The sequence below is a fragment of the Aythya marila genome (genome assembly GCF_965140915.1).
Source record: "Aythya marila genome assembly, chromosome: 5".
NCBI lineage: Eukaryota > Metazoa > Chordata > Aves > Anseriformes > Anatidae > Aythya > Aythya marila.
In genome coordinates this window covers 45,485,279-45,498,912 of record NC_139046.1, presented here as the reverse complement: position 1 = coordinate 45,498,912, position 13,634 = coordinate 45,485,279, and the positions used below count along the sequence as shown (strand labels likewise).

Below are 13,634 nucleotides of genomic sequence, written 5' to 3'. Positions count from 1 at the left end.
GAGCTGAGCAGTGGTGCATGCAGCTTCTAAAACCTCAGCATGCCCATAGTAGTACAACTACCACACTTCTTTCCATTAAGAGGAAAAAGTGATCTCACAATACCATGTTTCTTACTTTCCGGGGAAACAAAACCAAACCTATCAATTTCTAACATGTTTCTTCCTCTGAAGAATTCCATAGTTTCTGGGTTTCTTTCCTCTCTGTTCTTCAGAGCACATAGTTATGGTGTAGCCACCACACTGAGTTGTAACAGTCATCAGTTGTCCAAGGAGATTCTAAAAACTTACATGATATGAAGGTCTTGTGGTGTTGCCTTTATTTCCCTAAGAAAAATAAATTTTGCTCAATAACTGGCTTGGATTAGAATATCTGCCACACAAATGCTGCAACACTTTGACAATTATAAGAGACTTACATTGGATCATGTGTAATACTGTTGGCTCCTCCTAATTCAAGCAGTCATTATTATCCAGATAATCCTGTACATTACTGGAGCCAAATGGGTCAATAGTCAGAAATTACTGATGCAACATGAGTGCAAAACAGATGAGAAGAGCAAGATTGTGTAAATTTGGGCTGTAAAGAGTTAATACACTTGCATAAAACAAATTATTTTTCTCCTTCCTTCAGCCCATCGCTATTACACTTCAGCATGCCCTCCAATCTTTGAAATATGTGTTGATACAGCACTTACTTACGCGTTGACAAGCAGATCAATTTGTGGCCTAAGACCTGAAGTAACACTTCCAATTCTATACTTCCTGCTATCGATCCGCTGCTTGTAATTATTGTAACAATGGATTAGAAAGGAGAAAAGTATTTTCATCACAGATTGTCTGGGATGAAATTGAGGTACTGTCAGCAAACAAAGCTAATCGTTTGAACGTGCTTCCATCACTTCAAAACATCCTCAAAACAAGGGATAGGGAAAAGTTAAGATTGGTACCTCAACGTTAGTTGATGCCTCAGGGGAACAGCTCACAAGGGCCTGCGTTGTTATTAAAGGGGTCTGAAAAGTCATGAACCTGAAGATGTACTCCCCAGAGAAGATGGCTGCGTTGGATATACTTTGGATATATATGAATGGTAGCGCAGAACATTCCTGCAAGACTCTGGGAGACCAAAAACAATGAAAGCTAACAGAACCTAACACAAACCTTCAGAGAAATAAACGGGAAAGCAAAGCAATGCCAATGAGTAGATGGAAGACTTGGGTAATAGCAGAAATTTGTAGGAAAAGGAGGGGGGCCTACCCTGCACGTGAACATTGAGAATAAAACAATGAAAGAAGACGGTGAATTAGTGTTTGCGAGATTTGCATCAGGGGTCTCGATTTCGCAGGCTCTTATGCATTGATAACTAGGAGCAGATAATCAATGAGTGCAGGAGAAATGAATGACCAGTGAGCTGGAAGACCCCGGATCCAACAAGCAGCTTATCTGCCAGCTTCCTCCACCGCTGCCGCTCTCCCTCCTGCAGAGAGCACGATAACGCTAAGCTATTCAATTTACGGGTGCGTTGTGAAGCTCCACTAAAAACTGTATGACACTTTCAACATACATAGATTAGCCAAGCTAAGAGAAATTATTATTAAAATTAAATGAGCCTTGGAACAACATGTTATTAGAAATCCCTGCAGAATACTGTAATTTGCTAGAAAAATTTGGCAGAGAAGAGTTATTTGATGTTCTTAGGATCCAACAAACTGGTAAAACTCCAAGACTTAATTGTCTTCCTACAACATTTATCTAAGAGTCAATGATAGAATTGTGAATTCTTCATTAAATGTGTATTAACATGTGTTTCGAATACAGCAATTGCCAGAAATGTCTGACTCCGTATTATTGAAGTCTTCCTTAAAGTCTGGGAAATACCCCGTGAATGATGTGACTATGCATTATAATTTCTAATGCAGCCTTCAAGATATTACCTAAAGAGCTTGTCTAAACAATTAGGCTACTGTTGTTTAAAAACAAACAACAGTAATCAACCAAGATTTACCCTAGGAGAGATGTATAAATCTGTGCATTAAAGACGTACTGGGAAATGAAATAAAAAGCAAAGTCCCCAAGGTCGAGGGAATATTCAGCATACTCAGTTTACCATTTGAAAGCCCCCAACATGATTGTTGTAAGTTTCTGCTGCCTCTAGCAGCTCTGCAGGCATTGCATTGATGCCATCACACGAGCCACCCAGCCCTTTTGGAATACCGAGTCACCTGGAAGCAGAAAACACATCAATCTTCAGCTAGCCTTCAGAGACACCAAGATTATCTCACAGCCCATATGATTTTAGGCAGGAGAACAGGAGCCCAGGAGAGTGGGTTTCTACCTCTCTTTTTTCTGCTGTGGTAGAGATGAAACACTTTCCTGGGCTTTCACAGATCCTCTTTCCCAGCTCCTAGCAAATTCCTATTGATTTCATTTCTTCTTGCCTAGCCCCAAACAAAGGAGGATAACATCCCCCACAGAAATGAATCTCTGCTCCCTTAAGCCAGTTTCTAAACCACCATCCTCTTCTGCTCTTTGGCTACCCATGGCTTCCTAAAGCTCCTCTCTACAGGGAGGAGCGTGTCATTTCAGGTAGGGTACCACAAGCTGTATGCCCTTATCTTTATGTCACCAGCCGAAAAATTCTCCAGAAGAAAAAACATCTCAGAGCCATTTTACCACCCCTTCACGACAGGAAACTCGCACTGCAGGCTTTAGTTTCTGCTGCCCTGTTTTTGTTTAATCCAGAACCAGAAGTTACAGCAGGGGCCATACTTACCGCAAAGGATTTGGTGTTCACTAAGGATTTGACAAAGGTCTGGGTTATAAGTCCTAAGGGAACTGTGAGTGTCCTTTTAAGTGTAATTTTGTGCAAGTGCACTACAGATAACCTCTTCTGGAAAATAACTGTTTGGGCAGCTGGAATTTGCTATGATGTCATCAGGAAACTACTGTTACAATAATCCACCCCTAATGGCAAAAACAGTTCCTGCTCCATTTATGCGATATAAAGCATTCTGCAACACAGCACTCTGCTTTAGCAGGTGCAACTTTAAAATGCTGGAAAATAAAACATCTGACTTGGTATTAATGGGAATCTTTTTTTTTTCTCATATATGAGTAGATGATATTGTTTTAATCATCTGATTTTGTTAAACAGAAGGAGGTAATGCCTACTTCAGCAATGCTGCTGTAATATTAAGTGATCACATAAACACTATAAAGTGTTCATAAACATTCCATTTATATGGCCCTTTTAAGAAACGTTTTTATGAGAATGCTGAAATATCAAGTACAATTCTCCTCCCATTCAACATCTTTCAAAATTCACCAACTTCAATGACATTGAATGACTCAAATGCTTAAAATGGTGGCTTTATTTAATCTTTCAGCCAGTTTGAGGCCTTGGTTCAAGCAACCAAACTTGCACATGAAGCAAACATATTGACCCTCCTTATTTATGGTGTTACAAGCTGTACAAGCACCCAGTGGTCCCTTGGTATTACATGTAAATCCTGCTCCAGAGCTGCCATGGCCATGGTGGGTAAGCCTCAGGATCTGCATCCCACTTAGTCCTCAGGAAAAGGTCTTGGAAGCTTCCTGGTCTTTGCATTCTTCCATGCACAAAGCTGAGCTCAAACTGCGCTGTCATCCAAAGAAGTAGTGGCCCTAGAGAGGAAAGCCCACACTACAAACCCAGACTGGCTTTGAGACGACACTCTTGAGGTAAAAGGTGTTTCATATTCTTCCAAAACAGAGCAGTAATAAATAAAAAGGCAATGCATTTAAATGCCACCAGTTCTTCCTTTATATATCTACAGATTGCATCTATTAAAAAAGCTAGATAGGTAATACTTTCCCACATCCTGCCAAAGAGGTTGTAAGGTGATGAGAAATTTTTATCACGTGTGCTGGAAATGCCTCTAAATTAAATCACTCTGGAACCAGCTTGTCAAATGTTGTGATAGCAGGATAAAAAGCACATTGCTCTTTATTATATGTGCTGTTACGTGTCAAAGACACTCCCAAAGTCCATTCAATTGTTTTTAGTTTTAGAGCTTTGTGGCAGGAAGGGATCAGCGGCAACATCTTACTGGCTACGAACATTCACTGATACCTGCTGGGGTGCAAGTGGTTATGCACTTTGAATGAACGTGGCTATGAACGCTGAACGAGCATGGATTACCTAAATCCTGGGCTGAAATTGCAAGATGCCCTGGATACATTTTTTCTTATAATTTTCTTTTGCAAGGAAATGTCTCAAGAGGCTCTTCTGCTTTCTGTCCTCACCCCTCTCCACAATCAGCATAAGAGGAGAAAAGCAAGGGGTAGGATGTGGAAACAGTAGGTTAAAAACAGACGTTGTGGAAAAACAGCACACCCAAGGTGCTGCCAGGAGGTCTCCTACGATTGTTTTCGGCAGTGGAGGAGACAAGAAGAACCCGTCACCATTTTACCTTTCATCAACACCTTAAATGTAACAGATATCATTGGAGACAAAAATTGGGGAAAATAATTATTTTTAAGCAGTCCTTAACATTACAGTTTCAGCTTTGTTAAAGTAAATTATTCTTTTTAATTATTCCCAATGTACAGATATTAATTTGAACCATAGTACCAGCCTAAATGAAGGCTTTCATAAGAAAATGCTTAATATTTTTCTCTTTGGACCTTATTTCCAATATCCTATCTTATTTCAGAAGACAGAATGCACAGATACATGCATCCTCTCAGAATGAATTAAGATTTGGTCTCAGGTTTAACACTCCATTGATTATCCTAATATCCATCAGATATTCTGTAACCTTCAAAGGACAATAACCCAAGCAATTATTTTCTCTGAAATGTCAGCCACGTCATTTACCTTCCTAGCATTCAAAAGGACCAGTATTCTCACATAACAAGCAAATATTCAACAGTTACTTAAATTGCAGATACGAGGTATTTTACTGTAGTTGTGATGCTCTGAGGACATAACAAAGCAAGATTTTGTAGAAAGAGTATCTTTATTAAGAGCAATACGGTTAAGAAATCACAACCAGTTTTGGGGTACACAGGGCCATCTTGAAGTGTCAGGCAATTATCTGTGTGCTACATGCTCTCCAAGCTCCAAAAGGAAAAGCTAACTCAGCACTGTTGTTTTAAGGCCCTAATCCTGAAGATTTACATGAATAACTTTACACCTAGTGAAAAGCGAGTACCCAAGTAAAAATGTTCATCACCTACCTCACTTAAGACAGAAGTATTTGCTGGTATCATTTAAGGTATTAACAAAGGCTTTCCCACAAGGCCCCCAAAATAGGTATTTCTTCTTTACAACACCTCTACGACATGTGGTCTACGAGCAGGCTGACGGTCCCTGTTCTAATTAATCAGCCACGGCATGCTGAGGGAGTCTGGTTAACAAAAAGTCCCACGGGTAAAGGTAAAAGTTGCCCAGCTGTTTCTTGTTTAGTTTCTGATTTGACTAAGACAACTTAAAAACATGAATCCCAGCATACTGCTTCTGAGCTGGGCTGCAGAAAGGCAGCCAGACAACCCTCAGTGCCCAAGATCAGCACTGCACATCCTTCAGTCTGTATTCCAGTCTGAGTACGTTAAAAGAAAAATTATCTTCAGGGATCTCTCCACTTAAGATGTTTAACATCTGGAAAAATAAACAATACTGTCTAAATACACAGGCTGCAATATATATTTAAAAAGTAAGAAGCAGCGTGACGAAAACATATTTTAAGGGGGAATAAAAAATAATCAAGATCTGAATGCGTGGCTTACAGCTAACTCATCATTCAAGCAACCATCTCATTGAATTAGTGCCAGCGGGTGAGGTCTTTGGATATCTTCTATTAGCACAGAGCTAGGTATTTAATAAATACAGCTTTTGTCAGTGATTAAACGCATTTGCCAGCTGATTTGTCTTGATCCTACCATATTCTGCTGGTAGCCATGCTGTGCAAGTAGTTTGAAATTCACTCTCATCAGTTGCAGAGGATTAAAGCGCAAGTTTGTATGTCCCACAGAGAATTAAAATTTCACTGAAAAATATTATATACAAGGCAATGTCAGTGTTGCAAAGACAAGGGACAATATCAAGAAGGAAAGTGTTCCCTTGCATTGCAAACATACTTTTTGGTTTAGTGTTGCCCTAATTATCTTGTCCTGTTAAACAAAAAACCTTCTCACTCTGCATAAATGTTGCTTTTAGCCTAGCCCTACTGTCTTTGTCTGGGGCTTAATGCAAGAGACTTTAACATCAGTTGATCCTCTCCCACCTGAAGAAGCTGAGTGACCTGTACACTGGTGTCTCTCCAATGCATTCCCCATTTTCTCCTTTATGTCCAAAGCTCTTGTAGGCTCTCTCCGTTCATTAGAATAAAACTGTCACAGTGCTGCTCTGTTTTCTGAGACACAAAGTAAAGAGATGCATCCACTACTGTCTCTCTGCACAGGTGAATGATGTACCAGGGAGGAGCAAAATACCAGATCAAGCTTACAACATCGCTGCTTGTTGTCAGGCTAGTCTGGCCCCTGGACCCAGGACTTAAGGTGACAGTCTAAATGTGCCAAGAAGAAAAACTGTTCTTGGTCTTCAAAGCGTTTTTATTATCCACCGTTTAGAAGCGTTCCCAGATTCCATCTCAGAAATGGACAATAAAAACAGACATTTTTTTTTCTAGCTACTGTTGCACTGCTTTTATGAGCCCTTTGAAATCCAAACTTCTATGCAGGATGAAAATGCATCACATATAGCATTTCTGAGTTTTAAAGTGCTCTGCTGCCCCTCAACAATTTTCAGCCCGTTTTATTAGGTAATTAAACTGATTGAAGCAAGAGATTCCATGGCATGCGAAGCCATTCAAAGAGTCATTTTCAATGCTGGGATGTTTCCGATTTCCATGTGTTGCTCACATGGGGTATATTGAATGAGAGGAAACCAATTCTAATTTAACTCATAGGAAAACACCAAGCAGTGCAAGACGGTGCAGGAGCTTATTTAGTAACACCCAGCCCTAAAATTTTAGCAAGAGCAGACAACTTACAGTGCAAAGGACTTTATAAAATCAATTTAGGCTACTAATTAGGTTGTGTTATAACTGTCATGCTGGGTCGAGGCAGAGGGCCAGCTAGCTACTCTAGGCAGAAACAGATGCTTAAAAAAATACTATCAGAAACAGAAGTAGTCCCAAGCAATCCTTCCTCTGACATATTGTCTTCATTTCTGGCAATCAGCTAGTTAGTAACATCCCGAGCCAAAAGGTGTATTGTGTTTGACAGCCAGGGAAAATAATTAGGGAAGCAGTTATTTGTCACGTCTTATGGCAAGCAGTCATCCAACGACTATGGATTAACAAAAAGCAGTTTTTTAAAAGGAAAAAAGGGTATTTTTGCACCGTATTTGTTTAGATTGTAGATGTTACTGTCATGGGTTGTTGTGAAGACTAAAATTATAAATGAAGTCACAAATGGTTAGACACAATTATGGACAATCTATTCATCTATCCACACCATTCCTTAGTTTATACATTTTTTTGCATCTTTTTTCTAGCTGAAGAGTCTTATTTTATTTTGTCTCTTTTCCATTTCTCATCTTTGTTCTATTTCATGGAACCAATTTCAGTTCTGCCATTTACTTTCCAAGGTCAGAACTGCACATAAGATTCAAGATACAGGCACAGAGACAGGACATGAATTCATAGTCTTTTCGATTCCTTCTCTTAGAAGTTTTAACACTGTTTCTTTTTGACCAGCTGCAAGATGATATTTTCAGAGAACTAGCACAGTAGCTGAATGCTCTTTTCCAAGAAGCAGTAATTTATTTCAAGCCCTCCATTCTATACACCTTTCCTCGCCATGTTCATTGCTTTGAACCTGGATGGATTCTCTATTAAAATAAAACAAAAACATACCCAAACATTACTTATACTAGTAACATTAAAAAAAAGAGAAACCAAAGTAGTGTTAGAACTCAATGCTGAAAAATTAAAACTCAAGGTGCAAAAACTGCAGAATAAAGAATCAGAGTTTGTTGTACTTCAAATCTTTCATGTGAGATACTACAATAAAAGAAAAGTGCTTTCTGAATTTTTTTTTTTTTTAATAATAATAATAATCACATAATGCTTCTTTGAACTGGCCAGAGTCTACAATCTTTTTCTTTTAATACAGATAAATTAGCTTTTATTATATCTGTCACAGCAAATCTGGACTTATGATTTATACTATAGCAGGGACTTGCAGTCCTACTGATATAAAATAGGTTTCCCTCCCAAGTGTTTTTTAAGCCAACTTAAGAATCTACTGAAAGTATAAGGACACTAACCATTTTACTGGCAAATTAAATTTACACATTAATTTCTCTGAGAAGCTCGTGAATTTTCTTACTTAAAAATGACCTATTCATAATTCCTCCTGAATAAATATTAAACCATTCACATTAGTGACAAATCTGGCAATCCCAAATTTATGGTCTATCACATAATGATACTATTTTGCAGAATTAAATTTTATACTACTTCAAACTTGGAAATTAATTGTGTTTCTTTAACCATGCCCTTAAGAAGCTTCAGTTAAATAAGTACACACACACTAATAGTAATAACAATTAATCACCCTACTCTCATACTAAACTCACATTGGTCTTGCATTGAATCTGAATCCTGCTTTCAGATGGAATCAGGTCCCTAGAGTTGAGGAAAAACAGGCTGATGATTTCAAAGGGCTGAGGACGGAGTCTGATGTTCTCTCTTCCACTGACAGCAGTGTACAACTGAATTAACAAACTGCCATAGGTGTATGTACCCACTTACCAATCTCTTGAGGTAAGCCCTACAGGAATGTGCAGGCATGCAGTTCCCACTCTTCACTGCACAGCCCGCAGAGGAGCACAGGGCACTGACCGTTTTTCTCTCACTAAAAATGGTACACACTGTCTGAAGTTTCATCTCCCTACCCATGTTCTCAGTATTAAGGCCAACAGAGAACACATAGACCAGAAAAAACATAATAAAAAAAAAAAAATCTGTTAACGACAGCAACCCTGACCTCTGACATATCTGAACATTTCATTTTTAATGAAAGTTCTCTTGTGCAAATTATTTGTCAGACAAAACACATAAAATGGAGAAATAAAATAAATGGGAGCCTTTTTTTTTTTTTTTTTTTTTTTAAGTACTGAAGCATTTTCAGTCTTTTATACATTTTCAGTTATTTTACCTTTTCCTTCAATGGCACTGTTGCTCTTTCTCTTTTGCTTTCCATCCCACTGCTGTAGAGGCTTTCATTGAGTAGTCAGTCATTCATCTCCATTTATCTTCAATGACGCATTTGCTTATAGTGCAATTTCTTGTTTCATTACTCCATATCCTGGTTAAACAACAGTAAGAACATGGTCTTAAAAAAAAAAAAAAAAAAGCAAAACACACACACACACACACAAAAAAAAACCCACAACATGACACAGACTGAGCATTCTACAGTTAATAACACAAAGTACTTCATCAGCTAAAACAGAAGATCATGCTCCATAGGTCTGAAAAGTGTAACAGGACATTAAGATCTACAGCCTAGAAGAGCTTAATGAAAGTGTAACTGAAGTTTCCCAAGGAAAACATAAGAACATGAAGGATTTAGTACAGAAGAATCTACACATGTACAAAAAGAACTTATTTGCTGAACAATTATTTACTCAAAAACCAGTCATTTCCTAGCCTCTAAGAATAAGCAGAATCTGTTACAGAAAGCCTTGGCATCAGGCTGTAACAGGTAAAAGGCAACACTGAATATATTTTCACTGTATCATGCACCTGAAAATGTTGCCTTGCAAAAGCAGTTGGAATGAAGAACAAACAGGTGAAGAGAAACATATTTATCACGGAATGGTGATCTTTCCAAGCAAATGCTACAGGTTAGGTGCAGAGCCATGACAGCACAGGCTTTACTGACAGGCTGATGGGAGAGCCTGAGCTATTCAGTTCAGTATATTTACTGTCTATTAAAAACTACAGGCAACACCTGCATCATAAGCCTCTTCCTTGTAGTGGGTTCCTCCCTAAATCACTCTCTGTATCACATATAGATCCTAAGGTAGGGAACATACCAGGAGCATACCAGGAACACACAAGGAGCCCTTTCTGCAAAAAACTGAACAAGGCTTCAAACCCATACGAAGAAGCTGCATTTTTATAATCGATGCCTACTCAGCCATCATTTGCAAGTTGTGTCTTTCAGAAGGACCTGAAAATTATGGAAAAGCTCAACATAAAAAAAAAAAAAAAAAAAAAAAAAAAAAAAACCAACCAACCAAACAAAAAAACACACACACTCAGGGATGCTTCCACAACTTGGAAGCGACCTGGGCTGTTCATTCACCGAAATCTTTTTCTACCGAAGCGTGAAACACCAAGGCACGGTTGGGCACAGCCGGCTCGCCACCAGCCCCAAACAAACCTTTTGCTACAGCAACGCCAGCCTCGGAGCGTGCCAGATGCAGCCCAGCCGACCAACTGAATCGCTACAAAAGCCCCTTTGAAAATCTTTAACAGCAAGCAGGCATTTAGCAGGTTAAGCCCTACCCCTCTCCGCCTTCTGTCGCTAGTTAGCGCAAAGTAGTTAATAACAAAGCACAAACCCCGCCCTGCGCCGCTGCCCGGCTGCTCCGGGCTGCCACCCCCGCGACCGACCGAGGCACCAGGAGCCGGGGTTGCCTCCCCCGGGGTTAGGAGCTGCCGAAACCGGGCTGAGCCGTGAAACGAAGGGCCCCGGAGCCTTCCCTGGGAGCCGCCTCGCCCGGCCCCGCGGCAGGGCCGGCCCCTACCTGCGGCCCGGGGCCGGCCGTCACCCGGCAACCGCCCGCCGCCGGGTAGGCCCCGGGCACGGCTGGCAGGGGGCCCGTTGCGGGCATTAAGGAAAAATTAGGGGGTTGTGGGGGCATGGCTGTGCCCTTCGGGATCTGAAGGCGGCTTTGCAGACTGGCACGTGACTGGGAATCCTGTAAAAAGGGGTTCTGCCACCCCGCTGGCTACCCTGTGCACCGCTAACAGCTCTCCCAGGGCTGGTTACCCCTCCAGCTCTCAGTGCTAAAACACACACAAAATAAACACCACCAACAAAAAAATTAATAAATAAACCCAAGAAACAAACCAATGAAACAAAGACTAAATTTCCACAGCAGAGTGGCCAAAAAGCTTAGACATTTGGTTTGTCATAATGTGGGTCCAGCAGACATGTTCCAACTTCCATTGCTCTGTCGGTGCAATGCTCGGGTAAGCAGCAATGTACCATTCAAACCCATTCACCATCTCCTGGGTGGGCAGTGCTAGCACATCATCCTGTTACTTTTCCACTATTCAGCCCCTGGTATGAAAAAAGAATACTTACTAATTCTGGGGGGAGCTGGGGGGGATTCTCTGGGACATTCCTAAGTATACCATCTGAATGTTTCACAGACTTTCCAAAGCAAATCTTTGTACCACGTATGTTAGGCATGATGGCATGTTTCTGCTGAACTAAGAGCTTGGGAATGAAGACACAGCCATTAGTGTTAAGTACGCACCCAGGGCACAGACAGGCCAGTGTATGGGATTAACTTCCTGCCATTCAACAATTTACCAGGCATCTGCAGGGCCATCGTAACTGACCATACTAATAGCCCTTCCACTCTCTGAACCAAACTTGTTTACTTTGCCTTAATATGATTTATTTGAAAAAGCGAGGGACTAAAGCACAATACAGACAGTTTTCACAGCTCCACTGAGAAGGAGTAATTCATTAAGCCGGGTTAATTCGATCATCCAGACTCATCTGTCCATAAATTAAATTTGCCTGTTCAAAGACACACATTACCTGATCTTTCCGACTCATCACAATATACTTATTCAGAACATTGCTCTTATCATTTTCACTTGCAGTTAGGAAGAATCAACATTTCCACACTTTGGATATAGCATTCATAAATCAGGAATCTAGGAAAAGGAGATCACACCCTCAGCAGTCCCATGTGAAAAGCGTGAATTTTCAGGGTTTACTTCTCTGATTTTCCTTGTTTTCCTGGGAACAACCCTTAGCACCATTCCTGTTGGGGGTAGGAAGATAGGTCTGAGCAGGAGACACAGAGGCTGGGATTTTGAACACACTACTTGCACGCACACATCAGTACCCACATGGTCAATATATACCGTACCTTTGCAAGGATGCTGGAGCACAGCAGCTGCTGGAGGATTGCATCATCATTTCCTTTGCAACAACATGAAATTCACTCTAGGCTTTGGAAAACACTATCTTAGACCACAGATCAGGAAATGTGTTGCCTCCCCTCTTGCAGGGCCTGACAGTTGATTAACGTCAGAGAAGATCACCAGGGGCCTGTTTTTCCGAGGTGTTGAGCACACTCAGCTCCACCTGCTGTCATTGCAGTCCAGCTGCCCACCTTCACAGGAAGGAAGGCAACGGGCCTTGACGTGCTCCAGGAAGGTAGTGTGATTCAGTGAAAACAACACCAAATGAAGCATCTGCCACTTGAATTTTATTCCCAATTCTTTCACTTATCTTCTGGATAACAAGCATAAGTCACCTTGACTTAGTTTCCCCCCACATCTATTCTTGGTTTACATTTCCTAAAGGTTATCCATGCAGTAAGTATATAGTGTATGCACACCTCTGCATAGTAGTTTATTCTTCTGCTTCTTTGCTGAAATAATCTTGTTATAGCCAACACAGCCTGAACTATTTGAAACCAATCAAAGGAGAAATGCATCTTTCCATCGCTGAGCAAGAGAAAACCTGGCACAATTTCAGAGTAAATACAGGAGCTTTATGCCTGCACTGTTCAGAGTTACTGTAATTGTTCTGGCACCATTCCCAGAGCTGAGCTAAGGTCAGCGAGAAACCTGTAAATTAATAACTGTGGAACTGATGTGATCTCTATCCAGGAATCATGTTGTACATACATGAAGCTTTATAGGAGTTATACTTCAGTTGTGCCGTGAAATGTGGAAAATGTTAAATTTCAGTATTAACAATTAGCCTACTCTGGACCCATTCAGAGACCTTGGACCTGATTTTGATCTCACCATTACAGGTGAGAATCCACAAGCTAAAACAGGTTAGACTGGATTAATTATTTTGGTGCTACCCAAATGAATGGAATCAGGTGAAACTTTCTCTGAAAACCAAGCCTAGACAGACACGCTTTTCTTCTGCGGTCTTTTGAAAAGGAGATACAGCTGTCCTTGTGGTTTTATCCTGTGTATCCAAACAGCAGCCAGTCACAGAATCGCAGGATGTTAGGGATTGGAAGGGACCTTCATCCCACTCACTCACAAATATTACTGATTAATCACTAATTGCAGTTGATAGTTTTATTATTAACATTTAGGAATTCCATTGCACTGTATTTAGAAGCACAGAACCATGAAGGGGTTTTCTGGTTAGGGGAACCAGTTTCCTGCTATTGCAAATAACTGCATGGGAATCATTTGGATACCTGTCAGTATCTTCTACCTGTCAGGCTGTTCTTTTGAAAGATGGGTCCAAAGTGTCTCTCTGAGGATTGCAGACCTCCTAATTTATAGGCTAAAATTATTTATTGCCAGTTTATACCTATTTGTTCTTTTGCCAAAATATTTTTCAGCTAAAAATAACTCCTC

The 13,634-nt window shown here is 40.5% G+C and overlaps 1 protein-coding gene across 4 annotated transcripts in view; it reads right to left on the bottom strand.

Annotated features, from left to right (window-relative positions):
• Positions 1–10,809, bottom strand: part of LRRC56 (leucine rich repeat containing 56) — a 59,401-nt gene extending 48,592 nt beyond the window's left edge. Inside the window, exons 1-3 of one of the 4 annotated variants that reach the window (XM_082760605.1) lie at positions 10,619–10,809; positions 10,088–10,224; positions 9,205–9,354 (exon numbers count right to left, since the gene is read on the bottom strand). In XM_082760605.1, coding sequence (XP_082616731.1) covers positions 9,205–9,249 — 45 coding nt within the window. In that variant the 5' untranslated portion in view covers positions 9,250–9,354; positions 10,088–10,224; positions 10,619–10,809. The remainder of the gene's footprint in view (positions 1–9,204; positions 9,355–10,087; positions 10,225–10,618) is intronic. The other 3 variants (XM_082760604.1, XM_082760606.1, XM_082760607.1) reach the window with 3 other exon arrangements.
• Positions 10,810–13,634: the final 2,825 nt, after the last annotated feature.